Here is a 13,424-nt window from a genome sequence, read left to right as displayed (position 1 = left end):
AACCAGTGGATGTGGTATATTTGGACTTCCAGAAGGCATTTGACAAGGTGTCACATAAAAGGTTACTGCACAAGATAAAAGTTCACGGGGTTGGGGATAATATATTAACATGGATAGAGGATTGGCTAACCAACAGAAAACAGAGAGTCGGGATAAATGGTTCATTCTCAGGTTGGCAAACAGTAACTAGTGGGGTGCCGCAGGGATCAGTGCTGGGACCCCAACTATTTACAATCTATATTAATGACTTGGATGAAGGGACCGAGTGCAATGTTGCCAAGTTTGCTGACGATACAAAAATGGGAAGAAAAGCAATGTGTGAGGAGGACACAAAAAACCTGCAAAAGGACATAGACAGGCTAAGTGAGTGGGCAAAAATTTGGCAGATGGAGTATAATGTTGGAAAGCGTGAGGTTGTGTACTTTGGCAGAAAAAAAATCAAAGAGCAAGTTATTATTTAAATGGAGAAAAATTGCAAAGTGCTACAGTACAGCGGGATCTGGGGGTACTTGTGCATGAAACACAAAAGGTTAGTATGCAGGTACAGCAAGTGATCAGGAAGGCCAATGGAATCTTGGCCTTTGTTACAAAGGGGATGGAGTATAAAAGCAGGGAAGTCTTGCTACAGATATACAGGGTATTGGTGCAGCCAAACCTGGAGTACTGCGTACAGTTTTGGTTTCCATATTTACGAAAGGATATACTTGCTTTGGAGGCAGTTCAGAGAAGGTTCACTAGGTTGATTCTGGAGATGGGAGGGTTGACTTATGAGGAAAGGTTGAGTACGTTGAGCCTCTACTCATTGGAATTCAGAAGAATGAGAGGTGATCTTATTGAAACGTATATGATTATGAGGGGGCTTGACAAGGTGGATGCAGATAGGATGTTTCCACTGATAAGGGAGACTAGAATTAGAGGGCAGAATAAGGGGCCACCCATTTAAAACTGAGATGAGGAGAAATTTCTTCTCTCAGAGGGTTGTAAATCTGTGGAATTCACTGCCTCAGAGAGCTGTGAAAGCTGGGTCATTGAATAAATATGACAGAGATAGACAGTTTCTTAAACGATAAGGGGATAAGGGGTTATAGGGAGTTGGCAGGGATGTGGACCTGAGTCCATGATCGGATCAGCCATGATCGTATTAAATGGTGGAGCAGGCTCGAGGGGCCGTATGGCCTACTCCTGCTCCTATTTCTTATGTTCTTATTATGTTATCTGCAGGACTATGGGGAAAGCGCAGGGGATAGCTCCTTTCAAAGAGCCGGCACAGGCATGATGGCCCAAATGGCCTCCTGTGCTATAAGAATCTACATAACATACGAATTAGGAGCGGGAGTAGGCCATTTGGCCGCTTGAGCTTGCTCCGCTATTCAATGAGATCATGGCTGATCTTCTGCCTCAACTCCACTTCCCTGCCCGCTCCCCATATCCCTTGATCCCCTTAATATCCAAAAATCTATCGATCTCTGTCTTGAATATACTCAACGACTGAGCCTCCACAGCCCTCTGGGGTGGAGAATTCGAAAGATTCACCACCCTCTGAGTGACGAAGTTTCTCCTCAGCTCAGTCCTAAATGGCCGACCCCTTATTCTGTGACTGTGACCCCTGGTTCTAGACTCCCCAGACCAGGGGAAACATCCTCCCTGCATCTACCCTGTCAAGCCCTGCAAGTAGTATTGATATTCTATAGTCGTATTGAAAAAAGTAGAAAGAAACAAGTAAAGAAGCAATGGAGAAGGAGAGAGAGGTTGGAGGCTAGAGGTGAGAGAAGGATTGCCTATCAGGTGAGCTGGTTTTTCTTGTATCCTGTTCAGGAGTGTGCAAGAGAGGAGCCTCCACAGATATGAGAGCAGTGTTCAGGTCTTTGAAAGACTTGGGCTTCACAAGGAATTAACACTTGTTGAGGGGAAAATAAATATTTGGCACAAAAGAGGAAATCAAGCTTCGTGGAGGCAGCTGTGGCCATGGAGGAGATGCCAGAGGTGCATTTGAGATCAGAGGAGTGAGTGAGGCCTATAATGTCCAGAATTGAAGGCAGGCTAAGGGTGGTGCTGGTAAAGGTGAGAGGTGGAAGCTGTGGGTTGGACTTGTACAAGACCGAGACACTGCGGCCGGCAATTTTCCCGGAGCTGTTCTTGCCCTGCTGCCGTAATTCGCCGGACACGCAACGGGAACCTCATTCGTGCGAGAAACAGGGTTCCCCGCACAATTACGGTGAGTTACGTCGGCGGGGTGGGACCACTCCAAAGAAATTCCTGCCCGCGTGTCTTTCAAGAATAGTCGGTGCCCCACTGAAGTGTATGGTGGAAATAACCTGGAAATAATTGATGCAACAAGTAGAACAATTTCATTTCCCCTTCTTTGACTTTAATGAACACGAAAAACCCGCCAAGAAGGAGAACGAAAGATGGAGATGTGCTGATCAGTTGTGGCCGACTGGCTTTGAACGTTACCTTTCACAAGAGGTAGTGAACAGACCAGTGCTGGCAGGACAGAGATAAGAAGTGCCCTCATTGCCATTGGAGACCTGGAACATAAAGGAGAGATGTGTTTTTATGACTGCTTTAAAACAACATCAAGTAGGAACGGTCCCTCTTTCTCCCATATTTCCCTCGCCCACTCCCAAGGATGTCTGAAACAGACCATGACATAATTCTCCACATTTCACAGTAATTCTGAGAACCAAAGATGCCCATACTCAGTAGGTCAAAGGTTATCCACTTTCCCACAGCTTTCTACAAGCACAGGGTTCATGTCTACTGAAAAACTGAGTGAACATGCAGAGCCACAATCGAGAAGCGACCATTGGCTTAAAAAAATTTGATGCAAATTTGTTTATATCTAAATAAAGGGTGTTAATGATGGGAAATGAAACAATTTTCTACTTTTTGTTCCTACTCCCAGCATCAAATGCAGCCAGGGCAGGTACAACATGGTTTGGATCCACAGTAAAGCTCCCTTTACATTGTCCCATCAAACACTCCCAGGGCAGGTACAGCACGGGTTAGATACAGAGTAAAGCTCCCTCTACACTGTCCCATCAAACACTCCCAGGGCAGGTACAGCATGGGTTAGATACAGAGTAAAGCTCCCTCTACACTGTCCCATCAAACACTCCCAGGGCAGGTAAAGCATGGCTTAGATGCAGAATAAAGCTTCCTCTATAGCCTCGTCTATACAAGCTGTCCTCATAGTTTAGCCCTTTAAGCCCCGGTATGATTCTGGTGAATCTGCACTGCACCGCCTCCAAGGCCAGTATGTCCTTCCTGACATGCGGTGCTCAGAACTGAACACAGTTACTCCAGAACTCCGTACAGCTGGAACAGAAACAGTCCGAGGACAAGAAAGGTGCAAGTTCTCTCTTTCTTTCACCTCCTATGGATTTCCTCCTTCCTACTCACATGTTCATACACGGACTAAAATCCTTAAGATGGTCAAAACTTATTCTTCAGATCAATAATCAATACCACCACGCATCCCCACTACCCCCACCCCGCAAGCCCTTTATTTCCCCAAATGTCTTCTTGATGTGCTTTGTATTCAATCTGAACATAAGAACACAAGAACATAAGAAATAGGAACAGGAGTAGGCTATACGGCCCCTCGAGCCTGCTCCGCCATTCAATAAGATCATGGCTGATCTGATCATGGACTCAGCTCCACTTCCCTGCCCGCTCCCCATAACCCCTTATTCCCTTATCGCTCAAAAATCTGTCCATCTCTGTCTTAAATTTATTCAATGTCCCGGCTTCCACAGCTCTCTGAGGCAGTGAATTCCATAGATCCACATCTCCTGGCTGGGAATGAGTTAAATTCCCTCTCCAAATCCACAGTCCAAACTCGTCTGCAGGTGAAGTCGCCTTCAGAGGTGGATGGTTTATTGCGAATTAAAGCAGGAAACAGATGCTTGGTGATTAAGAGACAAGAGATACAGTAATAACAGGAAGTGCTCTGCGAGGGCTTTGCATGCTATCACCAGCTGCTTCCCAGTCCTATTGTTTGATTACTGGGAAGGTCCACACCTCTTGGAAGCAGCAATGTACCACTGTTCATTGACATTATCGGAACATGGTGCAATATTTCACAGTGTTGAAAATGAACTGATATGATGTATCATGGTATTGTATGTTTCCTGATAATACGCTGCCAAAAAAACAATCGGAAATCAGATAAGATCACATTGTGATGTTGGGAGCGATGATGTTGCGAGGGTATATGTGCACCAATATTTGAAGGTGCCAGGTTAGGTTGAGAAAGCGGTTAAAAAAGCATACGGGATCATGGGCTTTATAAATAGAGGCATAGAGTACAAAAGCAAGGAAGTTATGATGAACCTGTATAAAACACTGGTTCAGCCTCAACTGGAGCATTGTGTCCAATTCTGGGCACCGCACTTTAGGAAGGATGTGAAGGCCTTAGAGAGGGTGCAGAAAAGATTTACAAGAACGGTTCCAGGGATGAGGGACTTCAGTGACGTGGATAGACTGGAGAAGCTGGGGTTGTTCTCCTTAGAGCAGAGAAGGTTGAGAGGAGATTTGATTGTGGTGTTCAAAATCATGAGGGGTCTGGACAGAGTAGATAGAGAGAGACTGTTCCCATTGGTGGAAGGGTCGAGAACCAGAGGACACAGATTGAAGGTGATTGGCAGAAGAACCAAAGGCGACACGCAGCGAGTGGTTAGGATCTGGAATGCACAGCCTGAGAGGGTGGTGGAGGCAGACTCAATCATGGCTTTCACAGGGGAGTTGGATAAGTACCTGAAGGAAAATAAACTGCAGAGCTACGGGGAAAGGGCGGGGGAGTGGGACTGACTGAAGTGCTCTTGCAGAGAGCCGGCACGGGCTCGACGGGCCGAATGGCCTCCTTCTGTGCTGTAACCATGCGATGATTCTCATTCAGTGCACACATTAAAGGTGCATTTCTACTGGGCGTGATGAACCGGGAGTGAATCGGCGCTGAGCGTGCTGCAAGAGTGAAGCCTATCACGATTTCTTCGGAGCAGTGTCCTGGAGAGTCATCTTTAATTCCTGGAGATCCCAGGACAATCCTGGAGGGTTGGCAACCCTAACCCGCTCTGCTGCTGTCACTGCTCCAGAGACTGCGATCGCACGTGTCATCGGGAGCCTTCGCCCCATTCCCGACGAAGTCACGTCGGCGGAATGGGATATAAAAATACTGGAGATGGTGGGGGGTGGAAACAAAGGTTTGACTGGGCACAATGGTTGGAGGTCATGTGATGAAACCCCCAGGACAATGTCTCACCAGAGTTGGCAAACGTGGGAATAGCTCCGAAGAAATTCCGGGCCCATGTTTACAACCGAGTCTGCAGTCTGGGTTCGAAACGTTCGGCTGCGAGCCGGAGATAGGACGGGATTTGCGTTCGGGTTCCCAGCACAGCGGGGAGTCAGACAGATGATCTGACTCTGTGTTTCCCCACTAACTTTAACGTCACAACCAAGGTATATTGAGGAGTCTGGGCTAGCTGACCTCAAAAGTTGTGTTGTCAGCCGTGGCTCAGTGGGTCGCACACTCGCCTCTGAGTCAGAAGGTTGTGGGTGCAAGGCCCACTCCAGAGACTTGAGCACATAAATCTAGGCTGACACTCCAGTGCAGTGCTGAGGGAGTGCTGCACTGTCGGAGCTGCCATCTTTCGGATGACACATTAAACCAAGGCCCCACCTGCTCTCTCAGGTGGATTTCAAAGATCCCTTGGCACTATTGGAAGAAGAGCAGTGGAGTTATCCCTGGTGAACATTTATCCCTCAACCAATATCACCAAAACAGATGACCTGGTCAAATATTTAATTGTTGTTTGTGGGAGCTTGCTGTACACAAAATGGCTGCCGCGTTTCCTACACTATAACAGTGACTGCACTTCAAAAGTACTTCATTGGCTGGAAAGCGCTTTGGGATGTCCTGAGGTTGTGAAAGACGCTATATAAACGCAAGTCTTTCTTCTTTCGTTCCTTTCGTTCACATTGCCCAGAGAAATAACCAGTCGTGCCAATCATAACCGTGATATTGGAGAGCGCTTTGTAATGTGCTCATGTCTCTTTGCTTGTGGTTGAATACACTGCATAGCTTCCTCGAGCGTGTCTAGTTTTTTGGACAGGTAGAGTTAAATCATCTCTCTGGAATTGTTAAGGGATAAAGAAGGATCAGCGCCTGTGATTTGTTTGATATACCTTCCGAGTTGAGTGGCTTTAAGGAGGATAACTGCATACAACAGATATCCTCCAGCTGTCTGACAGTATACTCAAGAGTGAGTTCCCCCATGTAGCCCTTATTAGCACCTCGGTTTTCAATGTACTCTTCAGTGGCAAAAGCTACACTTCTTCTTGCAAGTTCACGGTGGTGTCCCTGTGGGTCTGCCCTAAGGCTACGGATATGAAAGAATCATCTTTGAAAATAAGAGGACATGATTTTGTTTAATTCCTATCGGACAGTGGCTAAACCGAAGCTGATTTGGAAGCATTTTGGACATTGAAAAGGCTGGACTTATGAAAAAAAGCTTGTTAATATGTCGGCATGGGCTCAACGGGCCAAATGCCTTCGTCCGTGCTGTAACCAATCTGTGATTCTATGAATATGCTTTGAAGGATTTGCATATATGCTATTGTAATGCATAGAATGCTTAATGATAAAAGCTGAAACAGTTATATGTGAAGGGAGTAGCACTTACCAGACTGAGTGCAGCCAGAGAAGGCACCAGGTCACCATTGATTGAATACTGTCTCCCTCTCTGTGCCTAAGGTGATGTTTTTCCTCTTGGGGAATTCAATACCCTGGAAATATTGTTTTTTTCCCTCGTGCTAACTGCAGGTTGTTCACCCACTTTCAACAGGCCTGATCTCCATGTGGGAGCTTTCAAACTAAGCTCCCTTTTTTTAGCAATCCTTTTCAAACTAGCGGGTAAGAATCTTTGGTCGCTCTGTGGAGCGATAAGTGCCTTTGCGAAGATTCGAGTGAAATCATCAACGTATTTTTCTGAGCATTTCTTGGAGATGGTCATTGCCTGGCACTTGTGTGGCGCGAATATTACTTGCCACTTATCAGCCCAAGGATAAATTTCATCCAGGTCTTGCTGCACGCGGGCATGCACAGCTTCATAAAAGGTCACATGCCTTTCATCTCACTTACATTTTATTCTCATATTAATGGGACAAAAGGGCCTGACACTGCAAGAGGCAAACTGAGTACACACAGTTCCTTTGCTGAAAATTGCCACTGGTCAATCGAAACTGTATTAAGAGCATTGATTCTTCAGCCCTTGATGTGAACAGCCAGATATGGTAAAGAAAGACTTGGATTTAAACAGCACCTTTCACGACCACCGGACGTCTCAAAGCCCTTTACAGTCAATGAAGTACTTTTTATTTTGAAGTGTAGTCACTGTTATAATGTGGGAAATGCGGCAGCCAAATTGCGCACAGCAAGCTCCCACAAACAGCAATGAGACAATGACCAGATAATCTGTTTTTGTTATATTGATTGAGGGATAAATATTGGCCCCAGGACACCGGGGATAACTCCCCTGCTCTTCCTCGAAATAGTGCCGTGGAATCTTTTACGTCCACTTGAGAGGGCAGACGGGGCCTCGGTTTAACGTCTCTTCCGAAAGACGGCACCTCCGACAGTGCGCGCTCCCTCAGCACTGCACTGGAGTGTCAGCCTAGATTTTGTGCTCGTGTCTCTGGAGTGGGACTTGAACACACAACCTTCTGACTCAGAGGCAAGAGTGCTACAATTAAGCTGCAATTTCCACCCCTGCCCCCACTCCACTTTTTCTCTCAACAACTAGGGGATCTGCTCAGCAGCAGGAAACATTGGAAGATGTCTTCGAGAATCCCGCAGCATGCGACGGTAAGTATGGACACTCAAGTGGTCATTCCTCCTACAGTAGCTACTTGATGTCAAGCCGCAAGAACAGCAGTGAGCAATGCAACAGATGCTCCTGTGTACCCAGCTCGCACTGGCTCTGTCAACCCTTGACTGGCACCATTTGACTGGCAGCCTGGCCAGTCTCGGTTACCATAAGATCAAAAGAACATAAGAAATAAGAGCAGGAGTAGGCCATACGGCCCCCTCGAGCCTGCTCCGCCATTTAATACGATCATGGCTGATCCGATCATGGACTCAGTTCCACTTCTCTGCCCGCTCCCCATAACCCCTTATCCCCTTATCGTTTAAGAAACTGTCTATCTCTGTCTTAAATTTATTCAATGTCCCAGCTCCCAGAGCTCTCTGAGGCAGTGAATTCCACAGATTTACAACCCTCTGAAAGAAGAAATTTCTCCTTATCACAGTTTTAAATGGGCCGCCCCTTATTCTAAGATCATGCCCCTAGTTCTAGTCTCCCCTATCAGTAGAAACATCCTCTCTGCATCCACCTTGTCAAGCCCCCTCATAATTGTTGTGTATCTGTAAAGCATGCACTCCCATGTTCTGCCACCAGTGAGCTCATCCCCTGAAGTCCCAAGTGATCCCAGCATCCCTTGGGAGCACTGTATATAAGCCGGCCCCGAAGGCCTGTTCCTCACTCTGGAGTGTCTTATTAAAGACTGAGGTCACTGTTACTTTAACCTCCCTGTGTGCAGTCTCATCTGTGTTAGGAACACAATAACTGGCGACAAGAATACGAATCCAACGCAAAGATGGATCCAATCCAATCCAAAGCAAACTGTGGGCATCCTATAGGAGTTCTCGGAGGGTGAGGACTGGGAAGCCTATGTCAAACGGCTAGACCAGTACTTTGTAGCCAACGAGTTGGATGGAGAAGGAAACGCTGCAAAAAGGAGAGCGGTCCTCCTCACAGTCTGCGGGGCACCGACCTACAGCCTCATGAAGAATCTTCTGGCTCCAGTGAAACCCACAGATAAGTCGTATGAGGAGCTGTGTACACTGGTTCGGGAGCATCTTAACACGAGGGAGAGCGTGCTGATGGCGAATTATCGGTTCTACACGTGCCAGCGATCTGAAGGTCAGAAAGTGGCGAGCTACGTCGCCGAGCTAAGGTGACTTGCAGGACAATGTGAGTTTGATGGCTACCTGGAACAAATGCTCAGTAATATGTCCTTACCATACAGTATAAATGCACACGAGACTCATACTTGAGAAAAGATCACTCTGTGACCAGTTACCTTTATTACCAAGACCTCAAGAGGCAGACGGTGGGTGGAGCTTCCCCTTTTACACCGGAAAGTCCAGGTTAGGAGTGTCTCCCACAAGTTCGCCCCCTGTGGTCAGTGTTCTCAAGGTATACAACTTAGGTCAGCTTATACATGGGTTACAATGACAGTTGAATACATGACATCACCTGCACCCCCCCCCCCGCCCAAGTCTTATTGGGATCACAGGTTAAGTCTCTCTGGTGGATTACGCACCCTTGTAGAGCACCTGAGTTGGGGCTCTGGTTTTTGGGCGCTGGCCTGAGTGTCTGCTGTTTGCAGTGCCTCAGGCCTGTCCGGACTGCCCAGTGACTGGGCTCTCCTGCACTTGGTTCCGGTGTTCGGTCACCTGTGGTGGAGTAAACTCTACGTCGTGTTCTTCCTCTGCTTCTTCGATGGGGTTGCTGAACTTCCTTTTAGTTTGATCCACGTGTTTGCGTCAGATTTGTCCATTAGTAAGTTTAACTACCAAAACCCTATTCCCCTCTTTGGCAATCACAGTGCCTGCAAGCCATTTGGACCCTGCAGCGTAATTAAGGACAAAAACAGGGTCATTGACATCATACATCGCGCCCTCGCATTCCTGTCATGGTAGTCACATTGTGACTGACGCTTGCTCTCAACAATTTCTTTCATGGTGGGGTGTTTAAGGGATAACTTGGTTTTGAGCGTCCTTTTCATTAGCAGCTCTGTGGGTGGAACCCCTGTGAGCGAGTGTGGTCGGGATCTATTGGCCAACAGGAGGCGTGATAAGTGGCTTTGTAGGGAACCCCCTTGGATTCTGAGCATCCCCTGTTTGATTATCTGCACTGCTCGTTCCGCCTGGCTGTTTGAGACCGGCTTGAACAGTGCCGTTCTAACATGGTTGATTCCATTGCCTGCCATGAAGTCCTGGAATTCAGTGCTTGTGAAGCCATTGTCGTTGACCAAGACATCCAGTAGACCATGGGTGGCGAACATTGCCCGTAGACTTTCTACCGTGGCAGAGGATGTGCTTGAATTTAAAATGGCACACTCAATCCATTTGGAGTAGGCGTCTACTACAACCAAAAACATTTTTCCCATGAAAGGACCTGCGTAGTCCACATGGATGTGTGACCATGGCTTGGTGGGCCAGGATCAGGGGCTAAGGGGGGCTACCCTGGGTGCGTTGCCCAGCTGAGCACACGTGTTGCACCTGCGAACACAAAGTTCCAGGTCTGCATCTATCCCTGGCCACCAAACGTGTGACCTGGCAATTGCCTTCATCATGACAATGCCTGGGTGCTCCTTGTGGAGTTCTCTGATAAACACCTCTCTGCCCATCTGGGGCTTGACTACTCGGTTTCCCCACAGTAGGCAATCGGCCTGAATCGAGAGTTCATTCTTGCGCCTATGAAATGGTTTAAACTCCTCAGGGCATGCCCCGCACGTGGCTGCCCAGTCCCCATTCAGGTCACATTTCTTAACTAAAGACAGTAGCAGGTCTTTATTTGTCCAGACTTTAATCTGACGGGCTGTCACAGGTGAGCCTTCGCTTTCGAAAGCTTCAACAGCCATGACCATCTCAGCATCATGCTCAGCTGCCCCCTCAGTGGTGGCTAGTGGTAGCCTGCTGAGTGCATCGGCACAGTTTTCAGTGCCCGGTCTGTGCCGAATTGTGGATGACACTAAGTTGGGTGACAGTGTGAGCTGCGAGGAGGATGCTATGAGGCTGCAGAGTGACTTGGATAGGTTAGGTGAGTGGGCAAATGCATGGCAGATGAAGTATAATGTGGATAAATGTGAGGTTATCCACTTTGGTGGTAAAAACAGAGAGACAGACTATTGTCTGAATGGTGACAGATTAGGAAAAGGGGAGGTGCAACGAGACCTGGGTGTCATGGTACATCAGTCATTGAAGGTTGGCATGCAGGTACAGCAGGCGGTTAAGAAAGCAAATGGCATGTTGGCCTTCATAGCGAGGGGATTTGAGTACAGGGGCAGGGAGGTGTTGCTACAGTTGTACAGGGCCTTGGTGAGGCCACACCTGGAGTATTGTGTACAGTTTTGGTCTCCTAACTTGAGGAAGGACATTCTTGCTATTGAGGGAGTGCAGCGAAGATTCACCAGACTGATTCCCGGGATGGTGGGACTGACCTAGCAAGAAAGACTGGATCAACTGGGCTTGTATTCACTGGAGTTCAGAAGAATGAGAGGGGACCTCATAGAAACGTTTAAAATTCTGACGGGTTTAGATAGGTTAGATGCAGGAAGAATGTTCCCAATGTTGGGGAAGTCCAGAACCAGGGGTCACAGTCTAAGGATAAGGGGTAAGCCATTTAGGACCGAGATGAGGAGAAACTTCTTCACCCAGAGAGTGGTGAACCTGTGGAATTCTCTACCACAGAAAGTAGTTGAGGCCAATTCACTAAATATATTCAAAAGAGAGTTAGATGAAGTCCTTACTACTAGGGGAATCAAGGGGTATGGCGAGAAAGCAGGAATGGGGTACTGAAGTGCATGTTCAGCCATGAACTCATTGAATGGCGGTGCAGGCTAGAAGGGCTGAATGGCTTACTCCTGCACCTATTTTCTATGTTTCTATGTTTCTATGTGTAGTCATAGGCGGCTAACGTAAGTGCCCACCTCTGTATGCGGGCCGATGCATTCGCATTTATGGCCTTGTTGTCGGCCAAAAGGGACGTTGGGGGTTTGTGATCTGTCTCCAGCTCAAATTTCCTGCCAAACAGGTACTGGTGCATTTTTTTACTGCATATACACATGCTAGCGCTTCCTTTTCTACCATCCCGTAGATCCTTTCTGCCCGGGACAGACTTCTGGAGGCATAAGCTACCGGCTGTAACTGACCATTGGCATTAACATGCTGCAACACACACCCGACCCCATAGGACGACGCATCACAGTTTCTCACAGGGGTCATATAACATTAACAGTTTGTTGGAGCATAACAAATTGCGTGCTCTATCAAAAGCTCTTTCCTGGCTGTCTCCCCAGACCCAATCGCGACCTTTGCGTAGGAGGCACATGTAACGGCTCTAATAATGTGCTCAATTTGGGAAGAAAGTTGCCAAAATAGTTCAGGAGCCCCAGGAACGAACACAGCTCCGTCGTGTTACGGGGTCTGGGTACTCTCTGGATCGCTTCCGTTTTGGAGGCAGTAGGTCTGATCCCGTCTGCTGCTACCCTCCTCCCCAGGAATTCTACCTCTGGAGCTAAGAAGGCGCACTTCGCCTTTTTCAGTTGCAGCCCTACCCGGTCCAGTCTGTGTAGCACCTCCTCCAGTGGAGGTGATCTTCAGTATCGTAACCCGTGATGAGGATGTCGTCCTGAAAAACCACCGTCCCTGGAATCGACTTGAGGAGGCTTTCCATATTTCGCTGAAAGATCGCGGCGGCCGAGCGAATCCCGAACGGACATCTGTTATACTCAAACAACCCCTTATGTGTCGTGATGGTGGTCAGCTTCTTCGACTCACTCGCCAGCTCCTGGGTCATGTAAGCTGAGGTCAGGTCCAATTTTGAAAAAAGTTTGCCACCGGATAGCGTCGCAAAGAGGTCCTCCGCTCTCGGTAGCGGGTACGGGTCTTGGAGTGACACCCGATTGATGGTGGCCTTGTAATCGCCACATATCCTGACCGACCCATCCGCCTTGAGCACCGACACGATTGGGCTCGCCCAGTCACTGAATTCGACTGGCGAGATGATGCCTTCACTCAGCAGGCGGTCCAATTCACATTCTATCTTTTCCCGCATCACGTACGGCACCACTCTGGCCTTGTGGTGTACTGGTCTGGCGTCCGGGTTTATGTGAATCACTACCTTGGTCCCCATGAAAGTGCTGATGCCGGGTTGAAATAATGAGTCAAATATATCCAGGACCTGTGAGCATGATACTCACTCCACAGAAGAAATTGCATTGACATCGCCCCATTTCCAGTTCATGACAGCAAGCCAACTCCTCCCCAGTAGTGCGGGACCATCCTCCGGGACAATCCAGAGTGGCAACCTGTTCTCCAAATCTTTGTGGGTCACGACTACCGTGGCGCTGCCTCGCACCGGAATGATCTCCTTTGTATATGTCCGTAGCAGTGTGTCAATCGGCAATAATTTTGGCCTCCTGGCCTTGGACACCCACAACCTTTCGAACTGTTTGATACTCAAGTCTGGTATCAATCAGTTTCCTGAAAACCCCAGTGTGCCCAATGCCCTCAATAAAAAAGTCTCGCAGCATCTCCGCTCTGCATGCATCTCGGAACTTACATAGGCTCGCCAGTC

At 48.0% G+C, this 13,424-nt stretch overlaps 1 protein-coding gene across 1 annotated transcript in view; it reads right to left on the bottom strand.

Moving 5' to 3' along the window:
- LOC139240925 (activin receptor type-1-like) overlaps positions 1-13,424 on the bottom strand; it is a 162,469-nt gene that overhangs the window by 95,767 nt on the left and 53,278 nt on the right. Inside the window, exon 3 of the mRNA XM_070869455.1 lies at positions 2,455-2,528. Coding sequence (XP_070725556.1) covers positions 2,455-2,528 — 74 coding nt within the window. The remainder of the gene's footprint in view (positions 1-2,454; positions 2,529-13,424) is intronic.

Source organism: Pristiophorus japonicus, chromosome X (genome assembly GCF_044704955.1).
Source record: "Pristiophorus japonicus isolate sPriJap1 chromosome X, sPriJap1.hap1, whole genome shotgun sequence".
Lineage (NCBI taxonomy): Eukaryota > Metazoa > Chordata > Chondrichthyes > Pristiophoridae > Pristiophorus > Pristiophorus japonicus.
Note: the sequence above shows the minus strand (reverse complement) of the source record. Positions and strands in the feature narration are given on the sequence as shown.